At 47.0% G+C, this 23,157-nt stretch overlaps 1 protein-coding gene across 4 annotated transcripts in view; it reads left to right on the forward strand.

The window, feature by feature from the left end:
- Positions 1-23,157, forward strand: part of PCIF1 (phosphorylated CTD interacting factor 1) — a 73,702-nt gene that overhangs the window by 32,806 nt on the left and 17,739 nt on the right. For all 4 annotated transcript variants that reach the window (XM_088481927.1, XM_088481928.1, XM_088481926.1 and 1 more), the window contains exons 9-11: positions 8,849-8,948; positions 9,195-9,357; positions 22,780-22,955. In XM_088481927.1, the coding sequence (XP_088338053.1) occupies positions 8,849-8,948; positions 9,195-9,357; positions 22,780-22,955 (439 nt within the window). The remainder of the gene's footprint in view (positions 1-8,848; positions 8,949-9,194; positions 9,358-22,779; positions 22,956-23,157) is intronic.

Here is a 23,157-nt window from a genome sequence, read left to right on the forward strand (position 1 = left end):
ATAGTATTTTTTTGACCAAGGTCCTATAAGATTGCCTTGTAGACGACATTAGTCATTGTTCCATCTGACTTAGCTTTGATGTGAGGCGCAAATGGGCCTTTTAAAGTTGTCTATGAGCAAAACAGTCTCGACGTAGGTCAACTCCAGCCTCATTAAGTATCTGTCCCTGTGCTTTATTTATTGTCATGCCAAAGCCTGGGAAATGGACTCGTTTGAAATTAAAGAATCGCTTTTCACATAAATGAAATAGGAATGGTAAACAAAAGGGAAAAAAATTAATTTTGTATCAGTAAACAGGGCTTACATAAATTTTTCTGGAGAAACCGGATAATACATATCAATCTCTCTACATGGTATAAAATAAAGCCCATCGTTGTGATCTATCTTTAATGGTTTAGACCAGGGGTCTTCAACCTTCAAGATAGTGTGGGCCACATGAAAAAATCCTCCTCACACAATTTTGTCCCATAACTGCCCCCTCCTACAATTATAATTATGCCCCATAACTGTCCCTCCTCCTCCATTAATTATGTCAGATAGTTGCCCCCATCTTCAAACAATTATGTCCCATAACTGCCCCCCTCTGCAGTGCCCCCAGTAGTGGTCCCCCTATGCAGTGACCCCAGTAGTAGTCCCCCCTATACAGTGCCCCCAGTAGTGGTCCCCCCTATGCAGTGCCCCCAGTAGTGGTCCCCCCTATGCAGTGCCCCCAGTAGTGGTCCCCCCTATGCAGTGCCCCCAGTAGTGGTCCCCCCTATGCAGTGCCCCCAGTAGTGGTCCCCCCTACGCAGCGCCCCCAGTAGTGGTCCCCCCTACGCAGCGCCCCCAGTAGTGGTCCCCCCTACGCAGCGCCCCCAGTAGTGGTCCCCCCTACGCAGCGCCCCCAGTAGTGGTCCCCCCTACGCAGCGCCCCCAGTAGTGGTCCCCCCTACGCAGCGCCCCCAGTAGTGGTCCCCCCTACGCAGCGCCCCCAGTAGTGGTCCCCCCTACGCAGCGCCCCCAGTAGTGGTCCCCCCTACGCAGCGCCCCCAGTAGTGGTCCCCCCTACGCAGCGCCCCCAGTAGTGGTCCCCCCTACGCAGCGCCCCCAGTAGTGGTCCCCCCTACGCAGCGCCCCCAGTAGTGGTCCCCCCTATTCAGTGACCCCAGTAGTGGCGCCCCCCCCCGATGCAGTGCCAGTGCCCCTTATATATATAGGACAAAAACACTTAACTGAATCCCCGCTTCTGCTCCCACCGCCGTCTGCTCCTCCGTCCTCCCGGCCCGCTCTCCACTATGGGAGAGACGTCATGATGTCTCTCCCATCACCCACTGCGGGTGCTGGAAGGTGGAGCTCATGAGTAAGCTCCAACCCAGCTCCAGCCGTGCAGCAGCCAATGAGAGTCTGTCTGACTCATCGGCTGCCAAAACAAACACACCGCCACCGGTGGCGATGTGTTTGTTACTGTGTAGACTGTGTACACTTACTGAAACGGACCTGGAGGGGGGGACATTAGGGTGTGCCCTCACACCATTGGCGGGCCGCGGGGAACAGCTCCACAGTTTGAAGACCCCTGGTTTAGGCAGTGTAAGCCAAGAAAGTGAAGTTTTTTCATTGACTTGCGTCAATTAAATCATCACTGCTTGCCTCCCTTCTGTCATAAATCCATCCAGGGGTGCTCGAGATTAACCCGAACAAACAATGAGACAGACCAGGGACCGTTTTCTCATTTCACTAAAATCGTCACTACTCTGCTCCCTTTTGTCATACATTAATGTTTCTTGCACCTAAAACTTCCTTGACAAATGCACTATAGAATAGTGAAAACTGCATCAAAATCTGTCCAGTGGTTTTCCAGATGTGCCCGAACATACAGACAGACACCTACCAGGGACTTTGGGCCTGATTCAGACCCAGTCGCTAAATGCTTGCTCTCGCAAGCGGCCCGATGGTCTGCGTACGCGCATGCGCACGCAGTGCGCGTGCGCAAACTACACATTGCGATCGCATACCGCCCGCTCGCCCAGCAAAGCAGAGTAAGTGACAGTAGAGGCCGTATGTGGGTGGTAACATGGGCAGTCCATTAAAAAATGGGGGAGTGGAAGTGTGAACGCAGGCGTGCCTGAGTGTTTCAACGCCATTTTTAAGGCGTGCATAATTAACAGGCAGCGTCATAGTTCACGTCACTTGGCTGTTTTTTACACTGAAGTCCTTGCAGTGATTGCAGTAGAGTAAGGCAACCGCAAGTGCTGTGTTAGCTTCCGATGGTGCTCGATGTAACCAAATGTTTTAAGACACTTCCAGGAGATGACGTGCGCTAGTGGGCTGCTCTGCATACTCTGATGGGCGGCTGCATACGCTGAGTAATCGCAGCACAGCCAAAGTGGGTGTGCTTTTGTCTTGGCGGGCGATCGCATCCCATGACGTCAATTTAAAAAATTTGCATACCCACGATGCGAGCGGCCGCAACATGCGAGCGGGTCTGAATCAGGCCCCTTATTTTATACTATGTATAGACTTATTAACTGTTATTTCTTCTTCAGGGTCCATAGGCTCCACAGGGAGACCTTGGGGTGTAGGTGATGGGAACCAGTCCGGGCACCACACAGTTAAAGCTTTCAGCTCCCAGGATGCATCAGGTCCACTCTCCCTATATCCCGCCCCCGAGCCAGAGGTAACTCACTTTTGTTGATGCCTGGCCGGAGTCGGGTCACCATTTCGCAGAGGGGCTATTTAAACAGCCCCTAAAACTTATCTTCTTTATTTTAATTTTACAAGAATACAGCGCGTAGCAGCAGACTGTCCGTGGGACGTCTGCACTGCCGCTCCGTCATCCCTCCGGTGCCGTGACGTTAGTACTGATCTGGTGATCTCGGTGGGCGTGACGGGGGCCAGCGCTAGCCAGAGCCCCCGATGAGGACCCAGACTTTACCCGGACATCGGGACAGGTAAGGCGGGTTGCCACTTGCAGTGACCCGCGCATGTGTCAGTCGATACCTCCGGTCTCAGGGGACAAACCGAAGGTGGCTGGGTGTGGACGCAGGTTCCGGCTATCGTGCTCCACTGGACCACCAGGGACAATTTGGTGCCAGGGAAACCAGCGTCCCAGGGGTTAATAACCGGCCAGGGGAGACAGCTTCCCTGTTTAAGCGGCTCCTCCCCTCCGCTCAGCACGCCTTTCCACTGCGGTCTGGCTTCCCTGAGCTGCTCTCCTCCAGCCACGCCCCCTCTGAGGTCTCCGGTGGCCATTTTCTTCAATGGTGCAGTCGCAGCTCTCCCAGGACAACGCGTGGTCCAGTCCCCCCTGCATACCTCTCCCCATAAAAAGGGGTCAGCGTATGTAGCACTACTGCCTACTAGACATTGAGTCTGTGTAGTTGAGTATAGTGCCGCTTTGCAGCGTCTTTCCTGCATAGTATGTGACTTGTGCTAGTGCTGCCTGTTTTTTCTAATCTGTCACCTTATGGCTATACCCTTTCTTTATTTCTGCCCTAATACAGGTGTTGCTAGGGTGGTTCATACCTGGCTTTAAATTATATATATATATATATATATATATATATATATATATATATATATATATATATATATATATATACCGTATATATATATTACACACACAATATTTGTGAGATCTGTCACATACTGTTGTGTGCTGCACTATGCCATATTTGGGCTACAGGCTCCTGCAGCTTACCAAAGCATAAGACAGGACCAGTATATTGCTCCCTGTTAGTATTTATACATACTTATTATTGCTTTGTACCCAGTGCCATATTGTGCGTCATTTTACCCTGCCAACTTGTCTGACAAGGGTAGTGAACACATTCCTGTGCCATATTTGGGCTGTGTGCTCCTGCAGCTCCCAAGCATAAGATAAACCCTCAGCCTGACGGGACGGGCCTCCCTCTGGGATATCCCAGAGTGGAAGGCCGACTTCTTCAGTCAACCCAGTGCTGGTGTCAAACCACCACGGATGCTTTGGTAAGAGAAGTGGTCGCTCACGGGTACGCACTTATATTTCTCAGACGGCCTCCCCACCAGTCTTTCTACGCAGGCCCTCCTTCAGACCTGAACAAGGCCTTACAAATCCAGAAAGCCAACCAGTCCTTGCTGCAAGCAGGGGTAATTGTGCAGCACATAGTGCAGCACAGTTTCACTATCTCAGCGAGAGACTGGTTATTATTCTACTCTCCTTCTGGTTCAGAAGCCGAATGGGTCTCATCGGCCTTCCTCAGCCTCAAATCCCTGAACAAAATTCTCAGGGTACCCGGGTTTGGGATGGAAACCCTATGCTCCTTTATCCTAGCTATGGAGCCTGGGGACTTCAGGGTATCTCTGGATATTCAGGACACATACCTACATGTACCTATAGCGCCCTCACATCAGCGATATTTCCGGTTTGCTATACTACTGCAACACTTCCATTAACCATTGCTTTCCTGCACAAGCACGGATGGTTAATCAACTGGAAAAAGTCCTCCCTGAATCCCTCACAGAGAATGATTCATCTGGGAGCCCTGCTGGATTCACAGAATCAGAGAATCTTTATAACATCAGACAAGATCTCCACACTTCAACTACGGGTGTGCAGATGTCTCCACAGTCGCCGAGTGTTGATCACTCAGCAATGCTGGTTCTGGGATCCATGGTGTCCACCTTCGACATGGTGGAATATGCTCAGTTCCATTCCAGGCCTTTGCAATTGCTGATCCTCTCCAGATGGAACGGGTAATGCCATCGGATCAAAACTCAGTCGATGGTGCTCTCTCCAGAGGTGCGTCTGTCTCTATCTTGGTGGCTACAGACATTTCATCTAACCAAGGGTAGCCCCTTTTGGATCCCGAACTAGGTAATCCTAACAACGGACGGCAGTCTCCGGGGCTAGGGCGCAGTGACCGGTCCGCACTCCTTTCAGGACCTTTGGACATCGGTCGAATCATCCCCGCCAATCAACATATTGGAACTTTAAGCTGTCTACAGGGCCCTCAACCTGGCCCAGCACATACTTCACGGAAAACCTGTACAGGTTCAGTCCGACAATGCCACAGCAGTGGCTTACATCCATCATCAAGGGGGTACACAAAGTCAGGCAGCAATGACAGAAGTGTTCCACATTCTGACATTTGCCGAGGGTCACATCCCGGGCATCTCTGTAGTATTCATTCTGGGAGATCTCATTTGGGAAGCAGACTTCCTCAGCCGTCATGACGTGCATACCGGGGAATGGTCACTTTGCCAAGAGGTGTTTCAACTCCTAGTGAACAGGTGGGGCCTCCCAGAGGTGTTCCTCATGGCCTACCGACACAATCACAAACTGCCCGTGTACGGGTCCAGAACAAGAGATGCTGAGGCAGCCTTTGTAAAAGCATTGTCAGTGTAGTGGTCGTTCCAGTTTGCGTACTTCTTCCCTCCAGTCTCCCTTCTTCCTCGAGTTCTTCGGACGTTCGAACAAGACGGAGGCACTGTCCTGCTGGTAGCTCCAGCTTGGCCCAGACGTCATTGGTACTCGGATCTTCAGAGTTTCTCCATCTACACTCCATTCCTGCTACCTCAACAACTGGACCTGTTGTCTCAGGGTTCTTGCCTTTACCTGGATCTGGGTCGTCTGATGTCGTGACTCTTGAGACATCCCTCCTGAGGCTACGATCCCCAGGTGTTTAGGATTTCCAGAGTCCTGGCCTTCCTTCAAGCTGGATTGGACCTAGGAATCCGCCTGGCCTCACTGTAAGTGCATGTCTTTGCTCTGTCCATTTGGTTCCAGCGTAGACTTGCTCCACTAACTGATATCCACACCTTCCTCCTGGGTGTCCCCCGTATTCAACCTCCCTTTGTCCCTCCAGTGGCTCCTTGGGATTTGCCAGTAGTTCTTCGCACCCTCCAGGGCCCTCCATTTGAACCCCTGGATTCTGTGGAGCTCAAGTGTGTAACAGCGAAGACTCTTTTTCTTCTGGCTATAGCGTCAGCCAGAAGAGCATCAGATTCCTGTCTCTCCCCATTTCTAATTTTCCACCAGGATAGGGCAGTACTTAGGACTCGCCCTGGGCTCTTTCCAAAAGTTACTAGTTTCCACATTAATGAGGAAATTGTAGTCCCGGCCATTCAATCACCAGACCTCGCGACAGGCAAGGCCTCCTTGGATGTGGTCCGTGCTCTCAGGATATATGTGGACCGTACCAGTTACCTTCGGAAATCGGACTCCAAACAAACATTGGCTAGATGGCTTCTTATGACTCAGAAGCTTACACGCAGGCGGACCTGCCTGTTCCAACTTCTGTTAATGCTCATTCTACTCGGTCTGTGGGTCCCTCATGGGCAGCTTACCGTGTCACCTCGGCTGTTTAGCTTTGTAAGGCAGCCACGTGGTATTCTGTTCAGAACTTTCTAAGGTTCTATACCTTTGATACCTTCGCCTCTCAGGATGCTTCCTTTGGGCGCTGGATTCTCCTCTCAGCGCAGGAGCGTCCCCACCCTTAAAAGGACTGCTTTGGGACATCCCCAAGTCTCCCTGTAGAGCCTATGGATCCTGAAGAAGAAAATGAGTTATGGTAAGAACTTACCTTTGTTAAGTCTCTTTCTTCGAAGTCCATAGGGTCCACCCTGATGCACCTGGCTTCATATGGGCTATCGTACTGGTCACCGGTTTCCCGTCGTCTTCTCTGTTAGTGTGATTCTTGAGTGTTCCAGTGTTCCTTCTCTCTTATCCTCCTCCGGCCTTTGGATTTTTACCAACTGAGGTGCCTCTGGCTCGGGGGCGGGGTATAGGGAGAGTGGACCCAGTGCATCCTGGGAGCTGAAAGCTTTAACTGCGTGGTGCCCGGATTGGTTCCCATCATCTACACCCCAAGGTCTCGCTGTGGACTGTATGGACTTCAAAGAAAAGAGTTAACAAACTTAAGTTCTTACCATAACTCTCATTTTATAAAGTGTAAATGTATTCTGCAGCGCTTTACAGAGTATATTTAATCATTCACATTAGTCCCTGCCCCCAATGGAGCTTACACACTACTTCCCTTACTCATGTACACACACATATTGGGTTCTTTTTTTGTCAGAAGCCAATTAACCTACCAGTATGTTTTTTGGAATGTAAGAAGAAAACAGCACCCGGAGGAAACCCAAACAAATACATGGAGAACATGCAAACTCCACACTGACAGTCCCTTGGTGGATATCAAACACAGGACCTCAGTGATGTGATGCAGAAAGCTAATTATTGCGCCACCTTGCTGCCTAAAATTTGTATCTCTATCATGGCCTCATTTATCAACGAGTGATATTTTTGTTATCACTCGCTACTAATCTTAAATGGTGCTCCAACCAATCAACTCCTAAATGTCATGTGTTTGAAAAATAACAGGAGTTGATTCGTTGGAGCACCATTTAATATTAGTAGTATTAGGCCCTCAGTCTTTCCAAAGATGTTTGGCATTGATTCCGGAGAGCCAACATTCTTGCAGGGTGTCTTGCCTGTATAGCCTCCTTATGTGTCTCCGGTGATTTTGTGGGACTTCGGTCCTCATTCAGACCCGGTCACAAGCGATGAGCGCTAGCAACCGGGTCAGTATTTAGGCCCTACGCACGCGCAGCGGCCGCACTGCGCATGCGCAAGCCCCGGAGCGAGAGAGAATTTCTCTTGCTCCGGAGCTCACTACAAAAGGGGCGGCTGTCGATGTTGATCGTAAGCTCGCCTCGTTTTGTAGGTGTGGCGGGGGGGTGGTTTCACAAACGGAGGCGTTCCTTAAGGAGCGCCTGCCGTTTTGTGGGCGGCCGCACTGACATCAGCAGTGATGTCAGTGGGGAGCTTCCTGCTCGATCAGAGCAGGAAGCTCCCTGGGGCTTGCGGTTGCCGAGACCCAACCTTAGGGTCTTGTCGCAAGCCAAGATGGTCGCGATGGTCTTGGCCATCGAGACCATCAACCTGGTCGGTCGCTAAGCTAGCGACCAGGAGGCCGCACTTAAAAAAAACAAGCGGCCGCCCTCATTTAGAGCGAGCGAGCGCTCGCTTCTTGCGACCGCCTCTGAATGAGGGCCTTCGTTTGGTCCTGCAGGCTTTGCAGAGCGATCCATTTGGACCATTACAGTCAGTGGACTTGAAGATGTCAACCTGGAAGGGGTGTTCCTGTTAGCCTTTTCGTCAGCCTGTATGGTTTCTGAGTTGGATGCTCTTTCATCTCAGTCACATTTTATGATATTCCATCAGTATAGGGCTATTTTAAAGACCAGCCCAAGGTGGTCTTATGGTTGCATGTGAATCAGGAGATTATGGTAGCCACCTTGGGGATCATCAGAATGAAGGGGATTCCATTCATCCTTTGGATGTTGTTAGGGCTTTGAAAAGGTATGTTCTAGGACTGGAAATTTTGGGGGATCGATAGTCTGTTTTGTGTTATATGGTTTTCGAAAAAGTGGCTGTACAGCCTCTAAGCAGACTATTGTGCAACTCAAAGATTTGAGAAATTCATAAAGGCGCTCAGATAAACAGTCTAACAATAAAATAGTATAAGATACGTCCCTTATATTAAGTTCACATCAGCCCCTGTGCTTAGTCCTCAACCTTCTGATGATAATATTCCATATGCCATTAAAAGACAATCCCTTCAAAGGATGTATTTCCACACTCTTTCTTGATGCAGATTTTATATAAGGGACATATTTTATACTATTTTATTGTTGGTTAATCCGTTTATTTTAGCGCCTTTATGACTTCAGTTGTACATATCAACTTGATATGTTATTGTTGTTGTAACATTGACAACGCGATATGAAGCCATTGCTTTAGGTTATTTGTATCTCTCCATTTCCACTGCCACAGCGTAACTGGCATGCCTGCCTGAATGTTGCTCAGACTCTCTGTTCTCTCCTCTAGGAGTGCCTCCTCAGACATTAGAAAGGTGGTGAAATGGAACGTGGAGGACACTTTTAGCTGGCTGCGGAGAGACCATCTAGCAACCAAGGAGGATTACATGGTAAGCCATGTTATTATTGGTAACACTACTGTGAAATGTCTATTTGCAAGTGATATCTGGCAAACTTTCCTCTTTTGATTTGTAGTGTGGTCACTGACTAAAATAGTCTTGTCTTTTAACCTCATGAACATTTTTGTGCAGATAAGTCATCCTAATATTGTCTCAAAACTGATCATGTCCATTTACTTACTACCTTTATTGTCTTCCTACAAGTAGTAAAGCATATTACTTCTCGCTCTGCCTCAGGATCGCTTGGAGCACCTGCGCAGAGAATGCGGTCCTCATATGACAGCTGTGGCAAGGGACTCCGTAGAAGGCATATGTAGCAAAATCTATCACTTCTCTCAGGAATATGCAAAGAGGATCCGTGAGAAACATTTGGCAATGCTACGTGAGGCCAACATACCAGGTAATAACTTGGCAAATGAGAATTGAGAAGTATTATTATTACCAGTTATTTATGTAGAACACACATATCTTTGTAGAGAATATTTATTCACATCAGTCCCTGCCCCAGTGGAGCTTACAATATATATTCCCTACCACATGCACACACACTTACACACTAGGGTTAATTATTGTTGGGAGCCACTTAACCTGCTAGTATATTATTGGAGTGTGAGAGGAAACCGGAGGAAACCCATGCAAGCACAGGGAGATATGCAAACTCCCCACAGTTAGGGCCGTGGTGGGAATCGAACCCAAGACCTCAGTGCTATGAGGCTGTAATGCTAACCATTACACATCTGTGCTGCCCAGTGTACACTTTGTCTCATTAAGATCGAAAATTTTGTGTGGAAAAAGGAGAGCCACCTAAATTGTATATAAAATATTTAATCAGGAATACATTTATTAAGTTTTATGAACAAGTTAATAATAATAATGTTAGTATCATTCAAATATTGTATGAAACCAATCATTCCATTAATAAATTGTTATTGAGGGTTGTTTATAAATGTTTTTGATAGTTGAATTTGTTTAGGGTAGAAGTGACAGGTCGGCCAGCCCAGCCTTGCTAGGGAACTTATTCTTTGAAGATCTAGAGTCTTTTTGTCTGTAAAATAGGTATTTGTCAATAAAGATAATTAATGAATTTCACGAGGTGACTACTGGTGGGTTTATTTCATCCTAAAATACGCATCATCTCACATCAGTCTGAACTATAACTATACAAACACTTTTAAAGATAATGGTTTATTCAGTAATATGGTATCTATTGCAAACCTAAATATCTACATATAGGATAACTCAAAATTTAAAATTATGTTTTTCAATTAAATTCCATAAGTAAAACATTCATTCAAAATATTACTTACCTGAGGTTTGGCTTTCAACCCAGTATGACTGTCCTCCCATTGTCTGCCGCTATTCAGTGGTGCTCTCATCTTCTTGCCAGCAGCATGTTGTTTGGCAATGCAGTACTTTAATTGGAGAGCCTGCCACATTGGCAATGTGAGAGTTGCTGGACCATGGGGACTTGCAGGATGAGGTTGAATACTGGTCTATGGTTTGTTATTAAATTCTATTTAGTTAGACTTAAAACAAGCATAATTGAGTAGCTAAAATAATGGATTTGTTTAAATGCAAACCTATATGCTGGAAATTAAATATAAGACAATTATGTTAAAGAAATAGGCTCACAGATACATCTGAGGGAGAACAGTCAGTATCATACAATGACAAATAGACATAAGGAGACTTATGTCTTCCCAGTTAAGTCCTTTTCTTCTAAATCCATAGGGGACACAGTGTGCACTACGCTGGGGTATAGGCAGACAGATTGAGTCCGGGCACCAAACTGTTAAGTTTCTTCAGACCTGAAAAGCCCAGGCTCCTCCTCCCCTATACTTTGCCCCCAGCAGGCCAGTTAAGTTAGCAAGCCCAAGGCAGGAGCGGGAACAAGGAGAAGGAAGACCAGCACACACACACAAACAAACACCCGAAGAGACAGGGAAACCAGAAAATGAGGAGAAGCCCCGCCAGCCAGGTGCGTCAGGGTGGGCGCCCTGTGTCCCCTATAGCGTTTGAAGAAAAGGACTTAACCAGGTTAGACATAAGTCTCCTTTTCTTCTTCACATTCCATAGGGGACACAGGGACTAAGCTGGGACGTCCAAAAGCAATTCCTCTAAGGAAGAGGACGCTCATGAGCTGCACTGAGTACCTGTAGCCCACAGGCCGCATCTTCGGAGGCGAAGGTATCAAATGCATAAAAGCGAACAAAAGTCTGAGCAGAAGACCACGTGGCTGCCCTGCAAAGCTGCTCTGCAGAGGCGCCACGACGAGCCGCCCAAGAGGTACCAACCGACCTCGTGGAATGAGCAGTCACCACTGCCGAAGCAGGAAGATCCACTGGTACGTACGCATGGCAAATGGTCAAACGGAGCCACCTGGCCAAGGTCTGCTTTGTAGCTGGCCAGCCCCGCTTATGGAAACCATAGAGGACGAAAAGGGAATCTGACTTCCTCAGTATTTATTTGCTCGTTAAAATTCTATAGCCATAAAATCAAACATCTGAGTGCACCATTAATAAAATGTAGTAAACAGAGGGCCTGTTTCAGAGCCGGACGCTATTTGCGCTCGCTCTTTCAGAAAAAGGGTCCGGCTATTTAAATTGAGCGCTCGCTCTTTGCGGTCTGTTGACGCCTCTATGTCTGAGCGAGCGAACGAAACATGCGCTTGCTATTTTGTAAAGACCCCCCCTGGCCGCTCGCATCCTACGTCATCTCCGCTATTTATTTGATTAATCGAGTACATCGAAAGGCGTCTGAACTGCTCGCAGTGTTTGTGGTTGGATTTTCCTACCGCAATCATGCGAACAGTTCAGGCTAAGAAACAACCAAGTGACGTGGTCGATGACGCTGCTTTGTTAATTATGCACATCCTTAAAACGCCCGTTTTGACCGTTTGGCACGCCTGCGTTCGGATCTCCACTCCCCGTTTTCAAGCACCTTCCCCTGTTACCACCCACAAACGCCTCATCCTGTCACTCAAATTAGCAGGCACTCGCTATTTTGCGAGCACTCGATTTCCGACCGCACTGACTGGTTGGCACATGCGCATTACGAGCCATACGCATGCGCAGATGTGCGAACATTGCTCGGAGCGAACGAGCGGCCGCTTACGAGCGGCTCTGAATCAGGCCCATAGATCACTTGTTAAACTCCCCAATCTTTCATTGAATTAGGACCTCCTCTGTATAGTATTTAGTGACAAATATTACCAGGCGTTGTAGAGAATACCAAGTTATCTGTAAGCACACAATGCAAGTGTTAGTGTACTCTAGGGGTAGTCCACTGGTGGTCAGTTGCAGAATAAGTTCACTTGAGGAAATAAAGTCCAAACAATGGGATCGATTCAGACCCGGACGCTAAGCTGCACTCTCTCGCAGCAAAAAAGGGCCGGGTATGCAGATTCCGCGATCGCACTGTCTGGTGTAAGGACTCCCTCTATGTCTTAGAGAGCGACGGCAGAGTGAACGCACGCCGGTATAAAGGCGCCCACTTTTCTTTTTTAACACACGTCATCTCCAGGAAGTGTATGATTAATCAGAACCATCGAGAGCCATCGGAGCTTGAGGTAGACCCTACCCCACCTCAAGCACTGCGATCACTGGAGGCTGAAAGTGACGTGTACAATGACGCATCTTTGCTAATTATGCACACCCATAAAAGTCTGTTTTAACACCCAGACACGCCTGCGTTCGCAGCACCACTCCTCCGTTAACAAGCACCTTCCCCTGTTACCACCCACAAACGGCACATTCTGTCACTCAAAGTAGCGTCCAGTCTGTGTACTACGAGCGCACAATTCCCTGACGCAATGACTGGTTCGCGTATGTGTATTTTGACGCATGCGCAAACGTGCGATATTCGCCTATAGTGTGCGTCCGCGGCTTAGCGTCTGCGTCTGAATTGGGCCCAATGTCCAGAGATAAATTCAGGGGTCCAAAGATAAAGTCCAAGTGGTCTGTAAAAGCTCAACGCGTTTCCCTGGGTCTAAATAGCCCAGCTTCCTCAGGAGCATATGTGCACAAAGTCCTAAATCTCCCTAATTAGATAAAACCGTCCTGTACCAGCATTCTTCTTTATCACATTTAGTTTAATTATAAGGCAGTCCTATATGTCGCATACAATTCATCATTACAATTCATTATATTGCATTATAATGTTCGTAAAGAGGAAAAGTTCTGATGCCTTCTTATTATTGTGACCACCAATCATGTGACTCCCATCATTCACATGACTGGTGGGGCAGCCAGTCTCAAGGCATCTGAGAATTACTCCATAATTGGTCTAACCAGATCACGTGGTATATAGACCACGTGATTCGGATCAGTAATCCGGAACAGACCGCAGTTAATTATATCTCCATAACCAAGGTGACGCGACACTTATGGACAAAAAAAATCTGCAACACAATATCCAAGAGCATGTGTAAGGATTCAAATACCGAGAAGTGCCGCGTAACCATGTTATCCAGGATACCACCACCACCGTGGGATCTCTAAGGTCCCTAAACGGTGGATGTGCGTATCCAATAATGGTTAAGAAACTTTATAAATAGGTTGTCATTCGTTTAATATAATAATACAAGGCATAAATGATACATTTATTCAATGGTCTCTGTTGCATCTTATGTTGAGCATCTAGCTCAATTATGTGGTCAGTATGATTAAAAGTGGACATATATATATATATATATATATATATATATATATATATATGCATGCAAATGTGCAGGCACTCACAATCAAAATGTGTACTTGCCGTGGTGCGCACTTCTAGGGGTAAACAGCAGGGCAATGAGTGTCACTCTCCGGGCTTAAAGAAATTCACATGCAGACAGCAGTCAAGTGGTCAACGTTTCGAGTTTAATGCAAACTCGTCATTAAGACTTACAAGTGTAATATCAAAAGTGTCCTTACCTTTATACATGCCAAAGACCCATCCCCCAGGCGTCTGCCGTCCATCAGCGCTGCCTCCGACTCCCGCCCGGCGATTGCCAATGACGTCAGTGCAGGGAGCCGTCGCATCACCCTGGCAACAAGACGCCAACACCAGTGATACGATACACAGTATCCTTAGACAATTAGATACAGTTAAACACTAATAAATACATAAAAGCTACTTAGTCTGGTCAATAAGTGAAATACATTACTAGTAATTACTATCATGTATATAGCTTGGGCAGATGTCCAAGCACAAAATGTACTATACAGTATACGAACAACATATATTGATCAACAGTTTCTACCTATACATGGGTAGTCGGTAAGAAAGGGAACTGGTATCTAGTGTATCAAAAAACAACAATAAAAATAAGAATGAAGCAGTACATAATAACAGCAGTATAGAGTTAAATAAAGGCTGAGAATGTTAAGTTGTCATTTAGTCCTTTAGGTTTAACTGTGTCTAACATATAGATCCATTTGGTCTCCAACTGTAACAATGCTCTGTCGGTCGCCCCCCCTTGGGTTTTCTGGGATATGATCAATAATCATATGTTTGAAATTAGCCATATTATGCCTTTTTTCAAAATAATGTCTGGCAACTGGTGTTCCTATGGTTTGCCACTTAGTGCCATCCTAATAGATGATCTGTGTAGGGCCATCCACTCTTTATAAGAGCGGATGGTTTTTCCCACATAGCACAGCTCACAAGGGCAATTGATCAAAAAGATAACATAGGTGCTAGAGCATGTAACTGCATATGTAGTGTGAAGTCAGAAATCCACTGCACTCGCCACTCCCAGATTTGGGGTGCAGACCTGCACTCGCCATTCCCAGGCATGGGTTGCAAGTAGCTTGTGACCACATTGCTCAAATAAATAAAATCAATATTTATACATTATTTTGAGTGATTTAACAATGGAGAGTGCTGAGTTTTCTGATTTTATTTATTTGAGCAATGTGGTCACAAGCCACTTGCACCCCATGCCTGGGAATGGCGAGTGCAGATCTGCACCCCAAATCTGGGAGTGGTGAGTGCAGTGGATTTCTGACTTTGTTTATGTGGTTAATTTTTAATTAACCTTTTGTGATCATAGCTTTCTCATGCACCCCATTTGCAACCTCGTTTATAATAACCTGTCAGCTGCCTTTTTGGTAGTATGATAGAAGCTATGTTTGGTGACTGCCTTGCCTTTAAAAGCCAATAGCTGGCCGGTGAGCTTTTAAACCAGGTAAAAAATTTTCAGTTTATACTATGTGATAACAGCTACCAGGTTTCCATCAGTGTGACAGATAGTGTAGGACCTGCAGAGAAGTGGGGTCCCGTGATGTGGGCTGCAGGCTTAAATGCATTGATCAATCCATGAACCAAAACCCCATTATTTATTTATACATTATTGTGAGTGATTTTTCAAATCCATTATATCTCTGTCATCATGGTGACGCGGAATCAACGAACCCGAACCACAGTAGTAATGATACGCCACAGAGCGCATCAACCAGTAGCTCCGGTCCTGAGAAACCGCATCACCCGTGTAACAAGGCTCGATTATCATTATCATAATACAACCATAAAAATAAAAAGTTTATTATTATTCGTACCCTCCAATTGAGGGTTATTTATACTAAACATAAAACAAGAGAGTTATTAACATGGTGTAATGAGAGTATTTATAAACAGTCAAGTCTCAGAGTACTGAGTTCAATTCTATGCTCTCATTAAGCCCATCTGGGTACAAAGAGTTTAACTTCAACATCCAAAAAACTTCTCTGCTACAGAGTTTATTGCATCTGTCACCTTCTCGTAGAGGTATGGTAAATTTTTTCACGGAGCCACCATAGGAACAAACGCAGGCTGCACGTGGAAAACTCTTTGAAAGAAAATACTGACATCAAGCATCATGGCAATTTGCCTCTGAAAGAAAACCGAAAGGGCCGAGACCTGCACTTTTAAGGATGACAGACGAAGACCCCAATCCAGACACGCCTGTAGAAACAAGAGGTCTTGGGAAAGCCGGAAGGATCTGAAATTAAGACCCCTAGAAGAACACCAGGAGAAGTATGTACGCCAACCTGATGATAAACTCTAGCGGATGAGGGTTTCCGCACATTCAGCATGGTACGAATGACTGGTCCTTTAGTGCTCAAGACGGATTTCTCAAGAGCCACCCCGTCAAAGCGAGGCGTGTCAGGTCCGAGTGGAAGCACAGGCCCTGAGACAGAAGATCCGGCCGTGAAGGAATACGCAGTGGAGTGTCAATGGAGAGGCTCAGAAGATCTACATACCAAGCCCTCTGCGGCCAATAGGAAGCTACCAAAACCACGGTGCCGCCTTCTAACTTTAAATTGCGGCGAACCCTCTACAGCAGCGAGATCCGAGGGAATATGTACATGAGATTAAAAGTCCACCGAACCTCTAAGGCGTCCATCAGAAGGGCTCCTGCGTCTATGGTGCAAGACCTGTACCTTGTGGTTGTGCCAAGACGCCATCAGATCGATGTCCGGCAGGCCCCATGATGAACTAGAAGCTGAAAGACGTCCGTATGAAGGGCCCACTCGCCTGAGTGGATGTCCTGGCAGCTTAGAACTAAGAGATAGTACAATTGCCTGCCGCCTGATCTGGAGATGGGATCTGTTCCAGCGAGCCAGAATCTCCGTCTGGAGAGGCTGGGAGTGAAATTGGGCGTACTCCACCATGTCGAACATGCAGACCAGTGAACCCAGGATCCGTATGCAGATGTGAATTGACATTTAAGTAAGAACCCTCGAATCCTGTCCTGCAACTCTCGAATATTGCCCACTGGGAGGAACACTAACAGGGCCCCCATATGGAGCATCTCCTGGACAGAGTCAGGGAGGACTTCTTCCAATTGATTATCCATCCGTGCAATTGGAGATCTTATTGTCAGACGGAGGTGTTCCCTGAGCATGTCCAGAAATCTGGCCAGAATAAGTAGGTCATCCAGTTAAAGGAGAATTCTGATACCCTGCACCGCAAGTGAGTCGCCATGACTTTCGTGAACACACGAGATGCCGTGGAAAGACCAAAAGGCAAGGCCTGAAACTGGTAGTGCTCCTCCCTGATCGCAAACCGGAGGAAGCGCTGGTGACTGAGCCGAATAGGCACATGTAATAAGCGTCCTGGATGTCCAAAGAGGCCATGACATCCCCTTGTTCCAATGCCAGAATGATGGAGTGCAAAGACTCCATGCGGAACCGGGGAACCCACAAATACTTATTGAGGGACTTGAGGTTGAGGATTGGACGGAAGGAACCATTCGGCTTCTGAACCAAGAAGAGATTGACATACAAGCCTGAGCTCCTCTGAGCCGGTGGTACAGGAACAATTACCATGGAGGCTAGCAGAGAGTGAATGGACTTCTTTAGCACTTTTGCGTTTCCTGGATCCCCTGAAAGGCCTGTGGGAAAAAAACCTTTCTGATGGACGCCTTCGGAAGGTCAGAGCGTCCATCCAGGAATCGGAGAAAAGCAGAAGCCGGCCTCCCACACTGGGGTCCCCCATGGAGAGGCCCGCCCATCAATCTGCAGGCTTATTGGCTGGCTTAGCAGCCGGCATCTGGTATGCCAGGACTGCTTGCTTCTAGGCTTGGAGGTCTTAGAGGAAGAACCCTGGAACCTAGAAAAGGCCTGTCCCTTGGCCTTCCCTTGCGGGCGAAAGGAAGATACTCGCGCTGTAGAGGCTACTGCCAAAGGCAGAAACACCGTCTTTAAAGCTGCCACCGTGGCTACTATCTTATCCAATTCCGGCCCAAAGAGAACAAGCCGGAGTAAGGAAGAGCCTCATGGGCCTTCTCCGAGTCTGAATCAGCATGCAAAGAGCACAGCCAGAGGGCCCTTCTGGCAGGCACAGAAGAAGCTGACACCTTGGAAGTTGAGGTACCAGTGTCCAGGACTGCTTTGTAAAGATAGGAAGCGGCCTGCTTAATATGCGATACCAGCGGTGATAACTGGTTCCCATGGGCCCCCGACAAAAGGCCCTCCTCTAGAGCATCTGCCCAAGAGCCATTTGCCTTGGCCATCCACGGAGTTACAAGGGCCGGACAAGCAATAGCACCTGCATGAGCATAAATTACCTTAAGGAAATGTCCAACTTCCTATCCTTAAGGGAAGCCGTATTAGGGATAGGGAGGGTAGAATTTTTTATAAGATAGCCATTATGTGCATCAAATGGTGGAGGAGGCTCCCATTTATTACGCTCCTTGGCAGGGAGCGGGTAAAAGGACACAATGCATTTGGAGACCTGAATCCTCCTGTTAGGAGCAGCCCAAGCCTCTGCTAGCATCTCTTCAAGTTCGTCAGATTTAGGGAATTCTACTGAAACCCTTTTCTGACACTTGAAAACTGGCACCTTGGATCTAGGGGCCGGCTCCTCGTCCTCAATAGAAAGAACCGATCTAACCAAGGCGATGGTGTCCACCTGAGGGAGAGACTCTTCCTGAACTGACGAGGTATCTTCCTCCGAGGCACCGGAAAAATCCTCCTCCTTGTCTGAGGAGATTTCCGAATCTGACACATCACCCATCACCTATCTGGGGAACAGAGCTCTCACGCCTGGACTGTCTGCGTCCAGAAGCACGGGCCTTATCCAGCATCAGCTGAAAGGAAGCACACACCTGTACTGAAGGTGCACATAGTGCAGGCAGCTGCAGATGAGAATGCATAATAGGGGTGGTTTGAACCCCCAAATCAGGGAGGACCGACGCGGATCCACCAACTGCGACATTACCTGCGACAGGTTGGTTGTCCACGCCAGTTCCTGGCTGGAAGCTGTAGATGGGACCTCTCGCTGTGTGCCTGAGTAACACCTAACACAGAGACCATCCTGGACCACATCCTGTGGGGAAAGACCAGCAGAGCAAGATCTACATGTTCGTAGAAATAGAGCCTCCACCTCCTTGGGTGCTTTGTTCTTGGAAGACCTGTTACAGTATTCCAAGGAAAGTTCCACACACCAAGTTCTATAACAGAGGTGTGCAATAAGGAACAGTGAACAGAATGTAGGAGCCACACAAATTTAACGAGTGGGGCTTAACAAAGTAGGAATTAACCCCTTTCACAGCAATAGTTACGAAAGATAAACAGAACAGAGTTTAGAAATGAGAACAAGCACACAGTCACATTAAATGCATAAAGAATCAACAGGCAAATAATGCTCAACAATCCATCCCCAGTCGGCTGGCTGGAGCTAGACTGTATAACTTGACAGAAACCAACTTCTCTGAAGACTAACTGTGGCAGCACCTATCTGAAATTACCGCTCAGCGTCTGTGGTAGGGTGGAGAAAGGAGGAGGAGTAACCTGATGGCGGGAAGCCTCCTAGAGGGATCACACCATGGGCCGGGGGAAGGGCTAACGGGGAGAGCCTACCTTCCCCTGCTGACAAAGATCCCCCCAGACAATGGCTGCCTACTGGGCAGACACCCGCTGCCTAAGTGCCTGGTGGTCTAGTGGAGGTGCGGGCTTCCCAGCCTCCCTCTGTCAGCACCGGCGGTGGTCTAGCAGCGGCAGTGTACCTTTTTGCTCTCTGTGTCCGGCTGCGGCTGGGGTCCTCCGTGTGCTGCAAAGGCTTTGCTGAGGTCGGCGAGCAGAGTGCTTGAGGTTGTCGGGGGTTGGCGGAGCGGCGCTGCCTGCTTAAAAATGCAAAAAATTAAGAAAAAATTAGGCCGCTTTAGCAGCCCTCCCTGTAGTGGTGCCCTTTCCTGCGTCACCAAAGTTAGACTGGGGGCGGGGTATAGGGGAGGAGGAACCTGGGCTGCTCAGGTCTGAGGAATTTAACTGTTTGGTGCCCTGACCCCATCTACCTGTCTATACCCCAGCGTAGTCCCTTTGTCCCCTATGGAACGTGAAGAAGAAGATATAATTACATACAATAATCATGTTAACACAGTACTGGTTAATTCTGTCATATAAAGCTGCTATAAGGTGGAGTCACACACCGGACCATAGTAACTGCAAGCTGAGATGGTAAATAATTGTCGGAGTGTAAGAGCACTCGCTGGTGGTTTGTGCACCTGTTCCTGCTCTATAAATCTCCATTATGCTGCATTAGGTTTAGTCGGTAAAGTGCTCTGCCAGAATGCCTCAGCATTTGACATCCATATATTCCACTTAACATTTTATGCTCTACACTAGAGGAATGTTTGGCCTACATACCACAGTCTACAAGGACAGATTAAGACATATAACCTAAAAAGTTAGATAAAATAAACCTCTCTCAAAAAGGTTTTCCAGTGAAATGTTGCCTGTGTTACAGCTTTATGCACTGTAACTACGCTTTCAGGGATCACCGCTCTTTTCATCTGCTTATGCATCCATAACCTATCTGTAAGGACATTCTTCATAGAGGAAAATGGGACATATGTAATTGTTTCAAGGAGATTCACCAGCAAATAAATCAGATTAATTATATTCTTTAAAAGGATGTAGCTGAAATTAAAGCAATTAGCAGCTGGGCTGGGGGTAGACAAGTAGGTTGGTGACAAGTAGAGAAGGACCAAGTGAAACAGTTGACTAAACCACCCTGACCACACCTGCTCTTTTCTGATCAGCGGCACACCTATGGTGGGTATCCCGACAAGGGTCGGGTAAGTATACTTACCCTCCCCCTTCCCCCCCTAACCCTCCATTTTTGTAGCCTAACCCTTCCCACCCCGCACCCTAACCCTCCCCGTTAGTACCTAAACCTAACCCTCCCCCCTTCGTGCCTAAACCTAACCCTCCCCCCTTAGTGCCTAACCTCCCACCCAAAACCTAACCCTAACCCCTCTAAGCTCCCTAAACCTAACCCTTTCCCCCCACGACTAACCCTAAGGGCGCCACGGGTTTGCATCGCTCGGGCTGGCATCCTTCTGTGTCGGGATTAAGATAGGCGTCGGTATTTTGACGCCTATCTTAAGTTCCTTGTTGGGATTCCCCTGTCTGTATTGAGATCGGCGGCCACCGGTCTCATAACTAAATCCCCCTGGAAGAGAGACCACCACTTGTGAATATCAGGTGCTATAGGCCTTTTCATGCTGCAACCAGCAGGGGTCCCTCTTGTCAACTTTCATTTAATTTGCATGCAGACAGCAGTTGCCAATGGCTGCACTTCAGTTCTGTGCTTAACCTCCCACATATAATAATCATCTTTCCACAAATATAAAACATTACATTTTGTGACGGCAATGTAAGATTATTGCTGTGGAGCCAAAGAGTGTCATCACACAAAGGACATAGGGCCTAAATCAGAGATGTACGCAACCCGATGGTTTATGTACATCTTCCTTGTTTGTTGAATTGCGCATGCACAAGACCCGTACTGCGCATGTGCAGGTCTGGTCCTGTGTCGTCAGATGCAGTACAGTTGCAGATGTCAGGTGACAGTCTGCTGCCGTTTGAGACGGGGAACGTTTTACTAAACGGGCATCAGCCCGATTTTGTAGGCCAGGGTCTGTGTTTTCCGATGCAGCTTCACTAGCCCCAGCAGCATGAAAACACGGCCCGTCCTGAGTAACCTAAGGACTACTCAGATGACTGATGTTCACGAAGATGATCCAATGCTGCGTCTTTCTACTACTGACACCTTCTGCTGCTTTTGCATATCTTAGCATAGCCGCTGTGTACAAAGACGCATATTTTTTTGTTATGCATAATATGAGCAAAAGGACATATAATTGGATGTCACATAAGGAAAAAAAATTGGGTTGCACAACCATGATTGACAGGCAGTGTAATTTTTTTTTTTTGCCTTGCTCTGGACTTCAGGGATGAACTGCTATTGACTTATAGGATAATTACGCCCAAAACTGAAGATAAAATATACACATGCTACAACTTGCCCTGAAATGTTACATACTTATGGTTCAGTGCTTAGGAATCTTAGGGATGGACATCGATGGTCGATGATTGCTGACCATCAATGTTTTTTGTTTTTCTTGTGATGTTAGTGGTTTAACCTTTCGATGGCAGCATTCCGATGTTTGTCGCCATCGAATGGTAATGATTCGATGGTGTTGTGATGGTTAATTTTTTTTTTTTTTTCTTTTCTTTTTAATGCTGAGAGCTGCACTGTTTCTGCCTGCAGCTCCCAGCATTGGGTATCTTGCCCCGCCTCCGATCCTGCACCCAGTGTCGCCCCCTGCCAGCCATAAAATAGGGCTATTGTGCATGCGCAAGAGTGGGCTTTTGCGCATGCGAATATCAAATATAAAATGAATCGTTTTTTCATGTAATACATCTGATGATACAATGGTTACTTACCGCTGCATCAAAAGTTTTGATGGTGGATGCCCAGCCATTATTTGATGGTGGGTTTCCGATGTCTATCCCTACTTGGGATATCCAGCGGATTCCCTAATGTCTTCTGTGTACCTGTTACTGCTCCTCTTGCTCCTGCACATTCCCACTTTTTATTGGTGGACAACATGCTGCCAGTCTGAAAAAAGACCAGTTGCTAAATGTATTAGCCTCCTATTTGCCAAAAGTGCAGACATGGAATATAAAGCTGTGATTTGTATTTTTAAAGACCCTTTAAAAATCTTCCTACTTTAAATCCATTGGCAGAATCACTGGAAATATGCCACTTTGCCAAATAGGCTGTTACATTTGGCCCTCGTTGGCAGAAGCATAGAGTGTGTGGCAGACATAGTTGGACTCTCTTATTCCTGCCAGCCTGGTCATTTTTTAGATCAGTAATATCTTATCCACCAACAATTTGTAATATTTTGGGCAAGGATTTTCATTATAATATTATACCAGAATACAATTTTCAGGTTGGGTGGCGTGAGCCTTTCATGCGTTTACATGTTTTATTTACCTTAATTTCTTTAATATTATGTTACCTTTGTAGGTATTAACAATTCTTTGTCACCTTTATTTTACAGAGCCAGTGGCATTTGCACCCTCCCCAGAGAAAAATGTGTTCTGTCACCCTATACGGCTGACCATGCCAGCATTGCCCCTCCAGGGAGGACTGGATGTGCAACAGGATGGCAACATGGTGTGTGTGAGATACAAAGGGGAGTCTGTAAGAGTCAACCAAAGCTACTTCAGCAAATTGGTGAGCAGACACTGGCTCGGAAAACATCTTCAGCTTATTGTTATTTGTCTATGGAGTGGTCTTAATATGTGTGAGCTCCAAAGAGTTAGGAGAAACTTTTTTGTAGTATTGTAAAGAACCATTTAAGTGACCATTTTCTTTTCCAAAAACCACTCAGAAAAGTTGTTGAGGTTTTTTTTATTATTGAATGGGGTTAAGAACA

The sequence above is a fragment of the Taudactylus pleione genome, unplaced genomic scaffold (genome assembly GCF_031769625.1).
Source record: "Taudactylus pleione unplaced genomic scaffold, aTauple2 ptg000279l, whole genome shotgun sequence".
Taxonomy (NCBI): Eukaryota; Metazoa; Chordata; class Amphibia; order Anura; family Myobatrachidae; genus Taudactylus; species Taudactylus pleione.